The sequence below is a fragment of the Pseudopodoces humilis genome, chromosome 7, assembly GCF_049639895.1.
Source record: "Pseudopodoces humilis isolate 2021_Gansu_Grassland_sample_001 chromosome 7, ASM4963989v1, whole genome shotgun sequence".
Lineage (NCBI taxonomy): Eukaryota > Metazoa > Chordata > Aves > Passeriformes > Paridae > Pseudopodoces > Pseudopodoces humilis.
In genome coordinates, this window is record NC_142206.1 from 18,009,036 (window position 1) to 18,027,060 (window position 18,025).

At 47.2% G+C, this 18,025-nt stretch overlaps 2 protein-coding genes across 18 annotated transcripts in view; both read right to left on the reverse strand.

The window, feature by feature from the left end:
- Window positions 1–6,916, reverse strand: part of CD151 (CD151 molecule (Raph blood group)) — a 32,512-nt gene extending 25,596 nt beyond the window's left edge. The window contains exon 1 of one of the 4 annotated variants that reach the window (XM_005522367.3): window positions 6,790–6,916. The gene's annotated coding sequence lies outside the window, so the exon portion shown is untranslated. Of the gene's footprint in view, window positions 1–3,365; window positions 3,494–6,067; window positions 6,185–6,789 lie in introns of those variants that run through there. The other 3 variants (XM_088058093.1, XM_014252153.2, XM_014252154.2) reach the window with 3 other exon arrangements.
- Window positions 6,917–9,734: 2,818 nt separating this feature from the next.
- CRACR2B (calcium release activated channel regulator 2B) overlaps window positions 9,735–18,025 on the reverse strand; it is a 46,161-nt gene continuing 37,870 nt past the window's right edge. For 4 of the 14 annotated variants that reach the window (XM_014251956.2, XM_005522368.3, XM_014251953.2 and 1 more), the window contains exons 14-18: window positions 17,733–17,814; window positions 15,283–15,397; window positions 13,698–13,805; window positions 12,895–12,971; window positions 9,735–11,892 (exon numbers count right to left, since the gene is read on the reverse strand). In XM_014251956.2, coding sequence (XP_014107431.2) covers window positions 11,808–11,892; window positions 12,895–12,971; window positions 13,698–13,805; window positions 15,283–15,397; window positions 17,733–17,814 — 467 coding nt within the window. In that variant the 3' untranslated portion in view covers window positions 9,735–11,807. Of the gene's footprint in view, window positions 11,893–12,894; window positions 12,972–13,697; window positions 13,806–14,280; window positions 14,398–15,102; window positions 15,212–15,282; window positions 15,438–17,732; window positions 17,815–18,025 lie in introns of those variants that run through there. The other 10 variants (XR_015772980.1, XR_001331427.2, XR_001331431.2 and 7 more) reach the window with 10 other exon arrangements.

Below are 18,025 nucleotides of genomic sequence, written 5' to 3' on the forward strand. Positions count from 1 at the left end.
ACAGCATGGCTCACTTGTAGATCAAGTATCTCAGTAAGTCCTTAAGTATTACAAGCAAAATACACCCAAGAGAAAATCTAAAAACAACAGTCAAAAGTTTCTGAAAAAAACAAGCAACTATCTTCAATACTAAATGCCCACTGTGAAAGTGAGGTCCCTCTAGGACAGACAAGGATAGAGGAACCCAGAAAACGAGACTTATCTCTTACTTTTGAGAATTTAGAAATACTCTAAAATCCATACATCAAATAAAATCCAATCCTGGAAATAACCAGGTCAATTCTAGCACAGAAAATATTCCTCCTATTACTCACCTCAGCCAAAAGAGTGTTCTAGTTCTGACTGCCCAGGGCAGGATAATGCAGGGAGAGAGGACCAGAGCTGGCCACACATGCTTATTTTATCAAAAATTATGAGGGTACTGCTGATCCACAGCAGTCATGCCCTCATACACAGGGAAATCAGCTTACCACTTAAGCCCTTGTAAATGTTGTTGATAAGAATTATATTGATCTAACGACAATAATTTATTTTGGATATTCTCACTGCTGTCATCTCAGTTGTCTTCCCCTTCCCTTCTTTTTTTCTTAAAAGATTGTTAAAATTTCCAATGAAGTAGCAAACAATAAAGCCCTTTTTCCTACAAGGGGGTTCTCTTCCACATGGAGACAGTTGCAGCCAAAATAAAGCTCATGGCACCAGTGAAAGCAGAGGTCTCCCTCCGCAACTGTCTGCTTTTCCCTCCTCCCAGGCTTCTAGCAGCACAGCTGTGAGTCAAGATCCACAGTACCTGAGGGCAAACAGCCCAGCGATGTCAGCAGCCAGGATTTTGCTCCCGGTCTAAGCACAGAGGTTTAAATTCACTTTTTTCTTCCTGTCCAGGACATACTGCATACACCAGAGGTAAGCCCTGGGGAGTGCACAATGGACAGAATAGGCTTTTGTTTGGCTCTCCAGAGCCCGTTTCTGAGGCTGAGCACTGCCTCATTCCTCAAACATGAGCTCACTTGCACTCTTTCTTTACTCAGGAGAAGGAAAAACCCCAGACAACTGGGACTCAAAGGTGCAGGAACCAGCCTGACAGTTCTTCCTCCCCAAATACAGGAAGAGGTCCTCCCAATAACAAGAAATATGTCCTTTAAAAAACCCTCCAAATGACAAGATACACTGGAGACCACACCAAATGTCTCCTCACCTCTGCCTCTGCAAGAGGCAGACCTCTCGCCTTTAGCCAAGTCTCTCAGCTAAGATGGAAGAGGGTTCCACTCAGCAAGGGGGAACCTGCAACCAACCACAGGTCAATTCCTCAGCAAGTGGTACTTCCACACAGGACTGGGCTCACCCTTTCTATGCTTCAACAGCCAAAACCACATGTACAAAGCCCAACACTTTCCCATCCACACAGCACTCAACACAGAACCACAAGACTCTTTCCTGCTCCCACGTGTCCAGCTTCTGGACACACACTGTTCACCCCTGTAATGGCACACACAGCTCCCCTGGGAGCTCTGCATGGAGCTAACAGTGACCATGGAGAAAAAGAGCCAACCATCCCTGTTCCCAGGGGTGAGATGTGGGATATGAATTCCTCCCTTCTGGATTCCACCAAAGCTAAGAAGAAATACTGTCATTCACAAGCCGTGACTCACGCCGGCCTTGTCAGGCACTACAAAAGTCCTGCTCACTGGCTGGCATGCCAGAAATGTCAGCATGGCTGCCATCCGCCAGTTGGCTCTGGTAGCAGATAAATTTGACCAAAACCATCCTTCCTCCTCATTTTCTTTATTGTTGCAGCATGATGGACAATGAGGATCAAAGTACTCCCTAAAAGCCACAGAGGCATTGTGGCTGCTACTCCAGCAGATAACAGGTCAGCTACGCACTCCAGACAAAACAGAAACCTCTCCCACAGTAATTCCTACCTCAAACCACTCTTGGTCCCAGTTTTAACTGAATTTCATTAGTGAAGGGGCCAATGAATCCATTGTTCATCCTCCAGCTATGCTGATAAGTCATACGCTTGTACTGAAAGAGCTGCCAAGGACCACTCTCAGTCTGTGTTGAGCTGATTGCACTCCTGTCTGATATGCATCTATGAAGCTGTACAGCACTGTCCTGGCTGGGACTGGAGAGTCCAGCAATATCCAAATGCAGCCCAGGCTCCAAAACACACCAGCTATTCCACCATGCAATGCCAATAGTGCAAAATAGTTATCATGTGCTTCATCTTTCTCCTGTCCATTTCTTCCCCATAGGAGCAGAAGTGTTCCAGGGTGAGGTATCAGACACGTTTTCACCTCATCCATTTGTACAGCACCAGCAGATCTTTCTCCCACAGCATTTCCAAAAGGTGTTTCTTCCTTTGAACCTATCCCTCTCCTACAGTGGTAAAGACATCTGGGAAACATGCCGCAAATTTCAGCCCAACTCCACGGTTTCTTGAGAGTGTCCATCTCCCACATCACAGCTACAAGAACAGATTTCACCAAGGCACAGGCACTCACTCTTACAAATCTTACCCTGCCCCAGCTCACCACTGCTGCTTTCTTTCTTATGAGTGTAAGGAAAACCTGGGTTGAACAAGTGAACTTTGCTCCTTTTGTATTCAGATCTGGCACCAGACACAGATAAAAAACAAGGGTGAATGCCAAACATTTTATGTCACCAAATTCTGCCTCCGCTTTTCTTTATGAAGCCTCATTACCACCGCCAGGAACAACCTGTGGCTCTGAGCAACATCCTCTCTTGCACCTCCCACACATTTCATTTCCACCTCTCTTAAGAGGCTGTGCCACACCCCACATCCTCCACACTCCCTCTCTGAGATACACTCACCTCAGTAGGTAGGAGAGGCGGCTCCATGGCAGCCTGCAGGGATGCAGGCAATGCAATGCCAATCAAGAGTTGCACAGTGTGTATTTGCTTGGCTGCACCCTGCAGACAGTGTCTGTAGATCAGCACCCAGATGAATTTAAACAGCTGCCAAGGACTCACCCTCAACTGTTGAAGAACAGAACTCCTGATGTCCTTCCTTATACCACTACATCAATATCCTACCTCCAATAATGTCCACTACTACTGGCATCAAAAGCATGCACAAAATACACTCACACACACACACATACATGTATATGGGTAACTCCATGAAAACCCCAGCTGGCGTATAATGGGATCAATTCATGCTTGCATCCTTCTAAGGAGCTGGACACACTTTCAGTCCCATGTTGACCTTACTGCAATCCAGCCCTACAGAGCTGCATAGCAGTTTTCCAGCTTGGAATGGGGTCATAACCACCCGACCAGCACAAGAAACTCAGGCTAGAAACATGGACCAAATTGGTCACACCCAAATGCCCAAAACATACCTCTTACTCAGCCATGAAATTCCAGGAGTGGAAAACAGTCATCACCCTCCTGCTCATTTTGCCAAGAGTTTTATTACTACCAGCAGCCAGGACACAGGACTTAGTAGGATTCCCTGAATCCATTCCCCAGGATCCCAGGCTGTTGAGATCACAAGCAGAGGAGTTTGGCAGGAGTCTGGCAGGCAGGACAGAAAGGAGCAGAGAAGAAAAATGCCCATCAGCAGTGCTGCTACTACAGGGCAGATCCCTGCCAAGAGGGCCTGCCAGCCAACAGCTTCTGTGCTGTGGGGAGGGATAGAATGAGGCACTCTGCACAGAACTGACAGAACACCTCATCTCCATTCCACACACCTGCCATTCCTCATCTCTCCCTCCACACCCTGGCTTCAGACACATAGTACCAGGGAAAAGCACATTTCTCAGACTGGGAAGATGGTCACCATCCTGGGGAAAAGCTCTGTCAAAACGCACATACAAAAAAGGATGGGAAAATTGGATGGTTTTACAGTGACACTGTTCATTTAATTTCAGCTTTACTGTGGCAAAAGAAAATTCACATTCAGGGAGCAAGTGAGACAGAAGGAGACCTGGTCTACACCCTTAGGATCTTGAAGGTTTTTAAACAACCAGGGAGACTTAGACTTCTGTTCCTCAAAGCCAGAGAAGCTGAGATGAGCTGTTATTTCTAGGAGCCCCCCCCCCCCCAGGCTCTCCATGACCTCAGCTGTCAGTGCACACACTCAGGGAGAGCTGGAGATAACCCAGTGTTGAGCTCAAGAACAGAAAGTAGAGTTGAGGGTTAGAACATCCTCTCAGGAGGCTTAAGGAACAAGGCTGATGAGGCCACTGGAGATAGTAAAGGTAAACTGGGGCATGAAAAAACACAGCTACCCTTTTTGTTTTTCAGAGGCTGTCAATTTTTTTTCTTTCTAAGCTTCTGCCTTAAACCTAAGACACAAGAAGAACAGAGGAACAGTATGATTACTTCATAAATGACCAAACTACCTGGACACGCCACATAGGATGGTCTGCCACAAACAGGTTTACATGGTGATAGAGATGTTACACAGACAAACACACGTAAATACACATTCTCCTTCCATCCATAACCAATAGTTCAATGCATTCCTGAGCGAAGAAGCCAAACTCTGTAGAAGGAACAAGTAAATTTGCCAGTGGGATGACCTGGCTAGAAGAGACACAACTTTCTAATCAACCACTTCAGGGCTGTCTTAAGAGCAAGGAAGCTGTTGCCTTCTATGCATGTGTGATGAAAACAGTTCATGTCATGATACAACTTCCATTTGCTGGGAATAACAGACCTACTGGAAAGTTCCTAAGGGGAAAGAGAACCCTTCACAGCCACTCCCACCTAGCAATTTTGCTTGCCAAGGGAATAAAAGCCTTCCACCCCCTTACTGAAAAATGTATCACACCCAAAGAGAGAAACTTCAGGAGGCTGCACTGAAAGTAGCAAATAAAATCCCTTTAACACGCTTGCCTTGAGTTAGGAGAAATATAACTTGTTAAACTCTCACAAAATGTACAAGAAGGACTAACCACCTCAGACTCCAGAGTAAAATGAAATGTCACACATGGGACATTATTTCAAGCAGTCAGAAAAGGTGTTTTCTTACTGATCCCTGAAATGAGCATTAAGCAGGGAGTGCCAGGACTTTTACCAGGCAACTGGGGGAGTCATTCTCCGCCACTGCAGAAGCCACAGAACAATGAACACAAGCAACAGTGTGGAATGAAACATGCTCTTTGCAGAAATGCAGCATATGACCAGAAGTAAATACAGGCCTGGAACTCAAAGACATCACCAGCAAACTACAGAGCAAGGATGTGATCTGAGGTGAATTACATAGAGGAGCTCAAAAAGCTGCCACCTCCTCCAGCTTGCGGCTCAAGCTTCCAGCAAGGGCATGTGATGCACAAGTGCTGGCACACCAGAGCGGCTGTAGCAAACCAGAGCCCAGGCCCACCTGCACAAACCAGCGCTGTGCCTTTGACAGGCACCTGTCACCAGATGTGTCACATAAAGCATAAGTGATGCTACCCCAGCTTCCAACAATCCAACTCCCCATTGACCAGCTTCCAACAATCCACAGACTGGGAACTGCCTGTCCTAGGCACACAAACCACTTCAGAGAATAGAAATGTGCTGAAACTTTTTCACTGACTTTTCCAGTTACCGTGAGCTCAGCGACCACTCAGCCAAGTCAGGCACTCTGCTCCCTCCACCACAGACTTTGGCAGCAGTGACAGACACCCAGCAGCACTAGGATAGATCTCTGTCTGACTGGTGGCACACTAAGAAGCTCTCCAGCCTCCACAATACCAGCTGGTAAGCCCATCCATCACACCAAAAGCTTCCCTAAGAACCTTGGCAATGGACATAAAGGTCGCAAAGGAAATGTATTTTCTCAAAAGGGACTTCTTTCAAAACTGTTTGAATAAAACTGCCTCTGATGGGTGATGCCATTTCAATCAACCCTTATTCTAGGAGGCACCACATAAACCCTCAGAGAAAGCCAGGAAGTGCTGTAGGAGGACAAAGGAAGCAAAGCAGTGCAGAATTTAAGGGATGCTATAGACTAGCCTGAAATAAAGACGTGTCATTGCTAAAATTCCACAGGATACTGCAACAAGTTGATTACAAAAGCTCTCAGAAAAAGTCAGACTTTAAAAAAAATTACCGCAGTTTAAGTTCTTCATGAGAGGACAGGAAGAAGAAGCTATTCGTAAAGATCCCTCATGGCAATCAACACCACGGTGCAGCAATAACCCATTGCCATCAGCTCCCCATTTGATGCAGCTTCCAAAAAAAGGGAACAGAACAGAACATCGCCTGGACCGTGTGGTAAACAAGCGCTCGTTCTCTCCCTCCTCCGCCTCCAAGGGTCCTACAAGCCCAGCATAAAGGCCAACTCTTTATTTGTACAACAGGCAAATTCGACTGAACAGAAGGTGAAGGGGGGCAATAATCGTTTCAAAAGATTTATGGCAACCTTCAGAACACCTTTACTAATACCGCGGGCAGTGCAAAGTTTATGACACCACCCGCAACAGGTTAAAACACTTTTCTAATGGGAAAAAAAAAAAAAACACCAACAAAGCACACACGGGCCAAGCCCCTGCGAAGCTGTGCAATGCCGCGGGGCGCTGGAGGGGAAGCGAAGTAGTGCTGCGGTACAGCCGGGGTCGGGTGGCCGCGGCCAGCTCCGCACGGGTGCGGGTGCCGGCGGGGACGGAGGGAGCGCCGGGCCCCGCTGCTGCACACGGGGCCCGGGGCCCTCGCTCTGCCCGGCTCTCCCGTGCTGCCGCCCCGGCCCCTTCCCCGGCCCCGCTCCCCGGGGCCGCCGTGCCGCCCGCCTCCCCCCGGCCCGCCGGTGCCGCCATTTCGGGCGCTCCGCCTCACCCTCGGCCGCCGCTCGGCGCCGCCGCACGCCCCGACCTGCCGCGCTGCGCGGGAGGGAGGCAGGCACGGACGGACGGGAGGCACCCTCAGGAGGGCGGGAGGGAGGGAGGCGCGGCCGGCCCGGCCCACCCCAGCCCGGGCCACCTCCCCCGCCACCCGGCCGCCCTCGCTCGGCCTTGCGGCGCCGTCCGCAGCCCCGGCTCTCAGCTCCTGCGCCTCGAGTTGACGTTCCCATTGCCGCAGGCAACACTTTACACCCAACTCCAGCTGGAGCGACTTTTTTCTCTTTTTTTTTTTTTTTTTTTAAGCGTCAGACCTGCTTGTTAAAAGTGTTCTCCGTGAAACACCCGGTAAATCAAGATCAAGCCGTGACTGGCACATTGCCTCATCCTCCCATTACCTCACTTGAGCCGCAGCCCACACCGCTGTGCTAAGCAGCGGCCCTGTGCGAGGGATGCTCCCAGGAAAAGACACGGGCCCTCTCCGCGGCTGAGTGGCCTCACATGGTTTTCCAGGAGTGGGATGAAGAGAGGAGATCTGGGAAAGGAAAGGCCAGTTTAGAGCTTCCTGGGTGCTTGCCTTAACCTCTCCATGTGCCCAACTCAGAAATCAATTCATCCTTCTCAAGGAGTATCCTTCTCTCAGAGCTGCTGGAGAACCAAGTGAGCAAATAGAGCCTTGTGGGATCAGCTTGCTTGCACATTGACAGATTTGTTGCAGGGACTATGCAGCAGAACCTGGAAGCCACAAAAGATGCTGGCCCCTGCCCAGGTCCTGCCCCTCCTTGGTGGAGCCCTGGGTAGCCACCACACTGGACCACTGCCTTCTTGCCATGTCTTCATGCCCAAACAGGAAACCGTAATAACCCCCCTGCCCCAGCAGATTTGGGCCAGCAAATGGGCGTGACTGGCCACAAGTGCTTCCTTGTGCTTGGGAGGGCCTGTAGGTAAAGGCGAGATACACCACAGGACCACCACCTCCCCGTCCTCAGTTTATTGCGAGTAACAGACAATTTTCAACTGCAGATACTTGTTTACCTTGAGGAGACTAATTTAACCTGGTCAGGTCTCCTGTGGGTTAGTATTTTCAGAAGTAGCACATAGCTGCTACACTTGTGTTTGCAGCATCGTAAATACCTATATAAACATGCCCTGCAGGCTGGAGAGGCTGGGGCTGGGTTATTGTAGCCACGCCAAGCGAAATTTCTGTGTGACTCATTAACAGCCAGGTAAGTAATGAGCGCCTGCTAACAAAGCTCTGAACTGCAGGACCATGGGTCTATTGGCACTGAACGGGAGATTGCCAAACAGAGCATTTGAAGATGTATAATGGGCTGTGAGATAAATTTAGAATTGGAGATGAAGTACTTGGTCGATATATATATTTGCAGTCTAAGGAACCAACAAGTAAAAAGATCATGAAAACAGAAGGTGGTGACAGAACAGAAAATAACGTGACTGCATGATCCCCATAGCAGGAACTCATTAATTGCGTGTAAATGGAAATGGGCCCTTGGAGTTCAGACTGCTGGAACAAAGAAGATAGTAGAAAACAACAGCTCAAACCTTTGCAATTCCTGCATTTGTCCTGTGGAAAAGCTTTAAACTTAACACCATGGCTTAATGCTCTCTTTTCAGTCCTGTTTTGGCTTTTCAAAGAGATGCTGTCAGCCTAATCCTCTTATGCTTACCCTTACCATATTGACATGAAACAGACAAGTGAAAGCAAAGCAGAGTGAGGTCTCTTTGCCAGCCTGCAGAGATTTGTGGGACCATGGCTACTTATCAGAGCAGCTGGCTTTTTTGCTTTTGCCCCTACACCTGATTGTGTACACAGGTGCACTGTTGATCTGCCAGGATAAGGCTTCCCAGGATGTAAGAGCACTTTCTTGTGATATGAGTCCAAAATACCTTATAGATTATGTGCAAAAAGTCACTTGTTCACTAAGAGGCTGGAGCCAATAAGCGCCCAGGCAGTCTTATTTCACAGCCTTCCTCATCTCATGGCCCCCTCAGGATAACCCATTATTTGCATTTATGCTGCAGTTTCCAGCAGTCACTTACAATAGGTGGCTGCTCCCAGAGCTTCTATTTAGAGACAGAAGATATTCTGACAAAAAAGGGGGATGAAAGTAAAATGAAAAACTTTTTGGAAGTTCTGGTCTCATTTAGGTCTGGTATCAGACAGGTTTAAAAACCAGCACCATGCCCCTTTAGACTGTAAGTCTCTGGTTCTTCCAAGAGGACATTTAATTATTGTGCTGAGAGACAACAAAAGACCTTCCAGTAATACACCCCACCCTGCTGCTTACCGTTGTCCAAGCTTAGCCTGCTCAAATTCTGTGCCATTTTGTCATCCTTGAAACAAAAATCCACCCTTTCCTGCTTACAAAAAATATACGTTACAATTAACTACTTGTGCTATCAGTTTATAGCAGGGGAAATGAGTAATAATTTGTTTGGTCAAAACTGCAGAGTGATTAGTTCTGTAATGCATGAACATCCAGCTGGAGCCATGCCAGGCCACAAGGATTAAAAGCAAACAAATTCCCAGCTCTAGTGAAAAGGATGCATGGGACATTAATAAAATAAAGGTTTAGTTCTATGAATGCAGTTAACAAGGTAAGAACTCATCCTCTCTGAAAGTACTACACCTCCAGCTGCTGGGGAAGTGTCTCCCCTTTTTCTCCTCCATGGCTCTGCCTTCCCTAATCAGCTCCACCTCTGGCTGCTTAAAGGAGGTATAAAAAGACTGGAATTAATTTCTCCTGAGCTGCCTTCAAGACATGGGTTCCTGGTTAATTCTCTCCCTGTTTGAAAGACCCCTGTGTGCCACCATGGGGGACGGGCCACTTCCTGAGCAGTGAGAACTGAAGGTCACACTAGGATCAGTGATTGAAGATGGGAGGCTGAAGCTCCTGAAAAAAAATCTCTCAACACAACCACTTTTAAGACAGCATTTCTTTATTGCCTGTACTGGTTGCACACTAAGAAAACATACTTGAGGTTGTACATTAAAAGAACCTGATGGTTCTCACCCTTGCAGTATGACAGCACTGATAAAGGTAATACACAGAACTGGCCTGTATTTGCGTGTCAGGCAAATTTCACACTTTTGTCTCGGGTGTGCTGTGTAAAGAGTGTGGGAGGTGCATGGTCAGAACACCTTAGCATGGATCTCCCCTCCCAAACATCACTTCTTGCAAACACGAGCAGTTCCCCTGGCAGCGCTGTAGGTCTGAACTCCAGGCTCCACACCAGCTGCCCTGGTTCCCTCAGGGCCTCTTATAACTTTCTGATTCCCAGTTTTGGAAAGGCGTTAGTGCAGTTGGACAGTGGGAGTTACAGCCAGCCAACAGTAAGGACTGAGCAGGATCTTACTACTTTTAGCTCTTCCTTTTACTCAGAAATCCTGCTCTTCCAGAGAAAAACTTCCTTGTTCCTATCAGAAGTAAAGGGCACTGGGAGGAATGATGGAAATTCTTTGTAACACTGATAGGCTGTAGGTGACTCAGAGCACTTTTCCTGCTTGGGATATTCCCAGGGAAATTTGTGCAATAAACAGACATTCAGAGTAACCACCTCATCCCAAGAGAGGAAAGACCTTGGACAAGCACAGCCCTTCCCTATGCCGCAAGGTCTGGGGGCTGCGTCACAGCTGCAGTATCACATCTCGTGCCTAAAATGTCCATCACATACAGAAACAGCCTCAAAGACAAAAGGGGAAAGGGCACTAACAAAAATCTCACTTAATCCCAAGGCTTTGAAAGCCACTGAGCAGCAAACCAGAAAGCATCGCAGCCCAGAGCTCCATGCCCAGGCACAGTGGCAGCTATGCCAACCAGGAGCACTTTTGGGGACAGTTCCCATCTCTGCCCGTGCTTCTCCTCACCCTGCTTCACCCCACCCCTTAGTGACAAGAAGGACCCTTCCCAATGGGAACAGATTCAGTCAGGCTCTATCTCAGCCCTTCAGCAATAAAGTGAGGCTGTTGCTCAAGGTCCCTGCAAGAGAAAAAGGTACATTTCATACAGGCAGCTGCCTTGTGCTTCCAGCCCAGGTGCATTTAAAAGCACTCTGGTGGGACCTTTCAGGACTGTGGGTAAGGCAGTTCCAAATTGCTGGAGATTATTCAGGAAAGAATAAGAATGGGAGGAAACAGGCAGCATTCAGCCTTAAAACAGGCTATATATGGCTGCCCTGGTTTGTACAGCACAACTCCCGCAATGGGCTATGAATCAGCAGCACACGCCAGTGGCCTGCGGGTCCCAGGGCAACTGCTCTGTGTTCCGTAAACATACACAGGACACTGCTAGGACAGTGAAAAGGTCCATAGGGGTGACAAAGCAATGAAAGACATTTGGATGACTCATCCTATCAGTTCATACTATAATCACATACGGAATCTATTAACTACAATATTGACAAGTCCAACCCAATCCTGCAGTAAATCCAGGGCCCTATCCAGATCTTGCAGAAAGTGGTGGAAGCATTCTCACTCACCAGAGTGGGCTCTCAGCTGAGCACTGCTGCGGCAGAACCAAGAGGAGATGTTTCTCTCCGAGATAGATGGATCACTACTTAGAGCTAGCCCAAATTTAAAATAATTTTACTCTCTTACGTGGAAATTCTATTGAATACAGACCCACCTTTCCTCTGCTCTCTGCTGCTAGGCCACTTCTTTGCCATAAAGAACATGAACAAGACTGCATCCCTTTACAGGGAAGCAACCTCTCCAGACAGAAGGCCCAGTCTGTGTTACTAGCTAAGACCAGCCAAATTCCCCCAAAGAAGCAAAGGCCTCTAGAGACCAGGGCTGCATGCAGACTTGGAAGTAGAACAGTGCAGATAATATGCACATTTTGGCCTGATTCATGCCTCAAAATTCACAGACTAGGAAAAGCTGCACCTTCCCCAAGTCTCTAGAGAGCTGGTATCATCAAATTCAGCTTTCTTGAAAGGAACCCCCAGTTTCATGATACAGCATTGGCACGTCTCTTGCTGACACATTGGTGTGCTTTATGTGCAGCACCCTTTCCTCCTGCTGATATCCTCCAGCTGCAGGGCATTCTCCCTCTGCCTGTCTTCTTGTGCTGTCAGCAACCTGGAAAGAACAGCACAGATCAAGAACACAACCTAGTTACTGAGATCTTCCCACCAAGGCATTTGCCTCTGCCCTTTGCTCTCCACCACCCATTTAGGATTTGCATTTAGGATTGTAAGTGACAGGCCTAAAGACCCAACTTCTCTGGAAGCTGGGCAAGATAAACCACACACAGAGAATGAGCATGAATTTCCAGGGAACAGGGAAAGAAACTGGACACATACAAGAGGGGGTACCATGGTTCAGTAATTTGAGCACCAATGTGAGTGGTCTGTGCCTTATTCCCACGATTCTCATTGATGTCAGAATCCCAGGCTGTTTGCTCCACCTGTCTGAGCCATCTTAATCAGTGGCATGGTAATAAAACATGCTGAAGGCACGTGCTATGGGAGATATGATACCTGGTAAGTAAATCCTCCCAGTTAATGAACAGTTAAGTCCTGCTGTGGCTTTTACATAGATGATGCAGGAGGAGGTGAAGAGATAAAAGAACACAAAAGGATAGTTTTCATGCCAGAGTTGAAATACTTTCTTTCCAGAAACTAACCATTTGGGGTTTTTTTTAAACTAAAACTTTTAGAGCAAATTTCTTTCAGCTGAACAGTATCTTATCTCTTAAAACTACTGCCACTGAAATAGCTCAATCTCTAAAGTGCTTATTAAGATAGGGAAGAAAGAACCCTTAGAGCTAAATGAAGACTTCAAACTGAAAAAAAACAGCTTAAAATCTGGGACAGTATGCAAGGTTTTTGTGATGAAATATTTGAATTAAACTCCTAATCTTGCAACAGCCAGCTCTACCAGGTGAAGCTTTGTGTGTAGAGTCCAGTCAACACTTGGTGCTCTCCAGGCACAAAAGACAAGGATCTGGAGTCAGGTCTCTTTTGGAATATGACAGAAAGTCTGCCTCTGACACCCCCTTCTTCTTCTTGTCCATTCCCCAGGAGAGCCCACACCAATCACCTCCAGCAGGGGAAGTGTCCCAGGCTCCTGTTCACTGACCTGGCCATGTGCAGCATGGGCTCCATGATGTTGTAGCCAGTCATCACGCTGCACTCATAGAACACAGCCTTGTACTCCTGCCAGAGAGCACAGCAAGCACCCACGGTGACTGCCAGCTCTCCACCATCACCATTCACCCACAGCCTTGGGAGCTAGCCCACCCTCATCCCCAGGAACCCTGCCAAGAGCCATTGGAGCCAGGAGGGTGGCTGCTACCCTGCTGGGGTGCACACCCTGCTCACTAACCCAGGAGAAGGAGATGCTTTTTCAGCATTGGGGGCCAAGCCAGAGTGTCCAAAAGGGAGCACTGTGGAAGTTGTTTGGGAAGAGAAAACATCTGTCCTGGGTACTTTGATTCCCTTACCTTTTTGTTGCAAGTCCAGAAGGCAAGAAACACCTCTGAAACCCTGTCTCCCCCACCCAGGGGCCAAGGTGCCACTAGGCAGGCAGACAGGGGAGTGAGGAAAGAGGCAGGATGATGTAGCATTAGGGAGCCCTCAAATGGGAAATCAGCTATGCATGTTCCCCTCAGAAAGACTGTAATGAGGCATCAAGCCTCAAGAGAAACACATGAGCCTGCTCAAGTGCCATTGTCTGCCACATACAGGCCACCACCTCATCCTCTCTTGTACCAGAGGGACCTGGGTGCATGTCCACATTGGAGAAACAGGGTGGGAGGGAGAGGGAAGGTACCATACTGAAAAATGGCTCCAAGAAGGGCTTTCTGCCAGCCAGACTACCCCTGCTCCCAGCTGGAGGGTGGCTGCATAGCAGGTCAGAGAGAGCAGAGCACTGTGTCACACCTTTGCCAGCCTTTCACCCTCCACCTTGGGTACATTCCGGGTCTCTCTCTGCACAGCATCCAATTTATTTCCAAGCAGAAAGACGACAGCTCCATCCTCTATACCTTCCTGCAAAAGAAATAAAGACCCCTGGAGACCCAGACTCAGAGTAGATCCTTCCAGCTCAAGCAAACAAGATCCTCAGTGGCAGCAGGATCAGGCCCCTTAGATCATTAAAGGGCCATTCCTTCAATAGTCCCAGGGATTTGTGAAAGGAAGCTTGAACTAGGGGAACATTCCAAATGTTTGGTATGTTGAGCTGGGATGGTGAGAGAGGGGAGACAGGACACAAGTGCTTCTCCAGAAAATAAGAAGCCTGAAGAAAATCAGCTTTCTCCATAGGCATTTTGGAATTTGTGATCTGGCACATCTTCTTAATAAGTTCAGTAATTTTTATATGTGCAGTACTGTGTCTAATGTGCTGTCTTAAACTCAATGATCCCTTGCTGAAAATCCACTGGCTGAAGCAAGTTAAGCAACCTTGACTCCTTGTAAGCAGTCTCTGTAGGAACTGTTACTCCTAGGCAATTCCTGGAGCCTCTTACCTCTGGTCAAACCCTCTACAGCTCCACTGGCTCACTAGAACATGGTCAGAGTAAGAACAGGGCTCAAAGTTATTTCCACACTCAAGTGCCCTGGATGACATACAGAACCTGAACAGCTTCAAAACAAAATAAATACACAGATGGGGAGAAGAAAAGAAGAGATTAAAATATACAGACTTCATGTGGTTTGATTTTCTGTGTGCTCAGTTTAGCCTTCCTCCTGAAAGGAACCTGATTTTCAGAGGCTGGTTAGTTCTTAAGATCTTAACCTGTGATCTTTCAGAGTCCAAAGACATAAGTGGTTGGTTGGTTGTTTTATTTCCCAACAGGCTTGTGGAAATTAACAATATTAGAATTCTCCAACCTATACTTACTCATTCCACTGAGATCTTGGTTTTTTGAAACTCAGCACAATCAAAACAAAACTGCCCTTGAAAACTTCCCTTCACCTCTTGATCATCTACACATAACTAATTTAAATTATAAAGAGAGGCATTTTTGTATTCCCACGAAGATATGAGCCACAGATAAATGCTCTCAGTGAGTGTTTGAAAATAAAACACCCAACAGTATTAATACATTGTTACCAAATTTTAAAATAAAAAAAGGAAATAAAAAGGACCACCTCCCTTTCCTGTGCATAGGCCAGAAACCAGGAGACCTCCCTGCCTGAGCACAGATGGGATGTGACCACATTTAGGAGATGTAGCCAGTGCACATGGGCTGCTTACAGACCCACAGTATTGTGCTGGCAGGTCCCACCACGTTCTGCCACTGAAACAGCCCTCCGTGATTTAATGAGCTACCACTGTCTTTGTTACCTTCAACAAAAAGCCTCTGGTTCCAAACTGACCGCCACAGTCATCTGCTTTGGTAATTCAGCTTCACAAGGTCAACAGGACTTCCTGGGGCACTGAAAAATGTTGCTTCCTGACAGGCTGTTGGAGCTGGTGGGGAGCAAGGGAGCACCAGCAGCACTGGAGGCCAGGTCCCACTCTCACCTGGATGCTGCTCATCCAGTTCCGCACCGCCAGGAAGGAGCACTCGGCCGTAATGTCGTACATCACCAGGATCCCGTCTGCCTTCCGGAAATACTGCTTGGTGATGCTCCGAAACCTGAGCCCAGGCAAAACCAAAGGCACTCTCAGAACCACGGCTGTGCAAAGGGCAGGTAACAGAGTGAGATTATCTGATAGTGCAGGCTCTCTGCAAGGTCTGCAGCCCCTGTTCATGACGTGTCCCTCAGGGCTGGTGTCTACACAGAGGTGACAGATCCCTGCACCTTTGAGACAGGCCAGGCAGCCATGGGTAAGCAGGAATCTTGCCAAATTCATGGTGCTGAGAAAGCAAGAAAGAAGACCTTTGCAGGTCAGGAAGAAAGAAGCGGAAGAAACTGGGTGGGATAGGAAAAGGTAATTTCCTGTTAAAGGAGAAACTGATAGAGAAAACATGATCTTTCTCTGTAGTTTGGAAGAATCTGCAGACTAAGCTGTACCACAGTCCAAACTGGGCATGCATAATGTCTGCCCCAGGGCTGCCAAAATAGCAATTAAGAACTTAGCATCAGTACACTCTGTTTCCACTACTGAATCTATAAACCAATGGCATTATATATAAAAAAAAATCAGAAGCTAGGCACAATTTCCAGGAAAAACTCCTGCCAGACATCTACTTTTTGCTGTCTGTTCCATTTAAAACCACAGGCTTGTATTTTGTGACTAAATCACAACCAAAGCAAACCAACCAAACAAAAAAACAAATCAAACCAAACAACTAGAACAAACCCAAACCTTAGAATCTGTAAGCACTTTGTGACAGACCCATGATATAACCGCACTGATTGCAAACTACTGATGGAATTAACAATGTAATTTGGGAATTAATAAATGGAATACAAGTCCTGAGATCTCACTAAAGAACTGTGTATTTCCTACATAGGATAAACTCTCTTATTACAACCCAAGAAAACCTACAGCTGTTACCTTCCTGTACTCTTCAGATAGTTACCTGAAGCTGTTCTTTCTCACTACAATAAGGACAGGATATTCTGGCACCTACCCAACTGAGAAAGCACAGACTGTATCCTTGGCAGTCAAGGTGCACCTCTGGAACTGCCAGGCAGGCAAGATGCTCCAGAAGAAACATCAAAGGTAGCATGCATCAGTCTTGCATGCTCCAAGGGGTTCTTCCATCTCTTCCTTAGATATTTACAGTTGGACATCTCTAGTTAGAAGTAAATAATAGTCTTCCAAAAGGAGAAAAGGCTTTTTCTTCTTCCCAGGTCTCCTATTTGGTATCAGCACTGAGCCAAATTCTCCCTTGTGGGTACACATCTAAGACCTGCTAGTGCTGCATGGGCCTGTGCTAAAGGTCCTTCTGCAGAGACAGTATCTTGAATTTGGCCTCTGCTGCAATCTGGCCTCAATAAAATGTCACATTTTATGTCATAGCAACTCCCCTTACTGTTCAGTTTCAGCACTGAAATAACCACAGGAGTCCCCTCGGAAATAATTATTTCTTCAGCATGAAGGCTAACTTTGGAAGAGAGAGTTACTTTTCAATAGATACTCCTATTTAGTACATTCCCACCAGCTCTGCATGGTCTAACTGACTGAGACAGCATCATTGGCACAACGGAAGATTAGAATATTCCCATGACCTTGGCTGCACCCTGAAGGCCTGCCCCCATAACATATTTAGCTCAAAATGCCCAGTACTTATTTTTGTCAGGCCCTTGAGATTCATGGTCCCCATGAAATAGCTTTTCATCCTAAGCTTCTAATTATATCCTAAATAAAATGTAATTTACATGGAGGCAGTGATGGGCCTTCATCTCTAGTAGCAGATGAGGGTCAAATGTGTCCTCTACTTCTCTGGTCCTCACCAACACTGCTGGTAACATCTAGATGTATCCCATGCTTTTGAAACTAGAGGTCTGCAAATGGGGAACCAGTGTTCACTGTCACAAAAAGCTGCACAATCCCTCTGCCAAGGATTATCACTTCCACAAGTCTATCAGCAGAAGGGACAGTGAAAGGGGCCAATAACCTCACTGACGGAGTCCAGCAGGGTAGTTCAAATCACCTTCACCCAGAGGTCATGTTAATTCAGCTGGCTTTGACAGCTGAACCAGATCTGGAAAGGTTCACAGTCCTTTCCACTCTGTGAACTCCATGACATACATCTATGCACTGACTGCTTGGAGCCACAAGCATGCAGGTCAGACACACGGAAAACTACTTTTCTGTCAATCCTCAGAGCAATCTCTCCAGGCCCCGCTTCACAGTCACAGCTTCTAGAAATCTCGAAGAAACCTTTGCTGCAGGTTCAGCACTGGCATAGCTGTCATGACCTGTCTGGTCCTTCTGAAGCTGATGGTTTTCCCAGGGACAGCAACCAGCTACATGCTCTCTTGCCCTTTCCTCCACTGAGCCTGGCAGAGATCACTTACCTCTCTTGTCCAGCTGTATCCCACAGCTGTAAGGCAACCTGGGTGTTATCCACCATTAGGCTCTTCACCTGGTAGTCGATACCTGTCGGGAAGGTGACAACGACTATGAGGAAGGATGGGGAGAGAGTAGCTTGCCATTATAATGGCCAGAACAACTCCATTTAGTTCAGGGAAATGGCAATATTGATTCAATACTGGGACAGGGACCATCTTTACCTCTAGCTGGGCTATAATACAGGCAAAAAAGCATTTTCCCAACTTCCTTATCCAGATGAGCCAGGCACCCTATTACT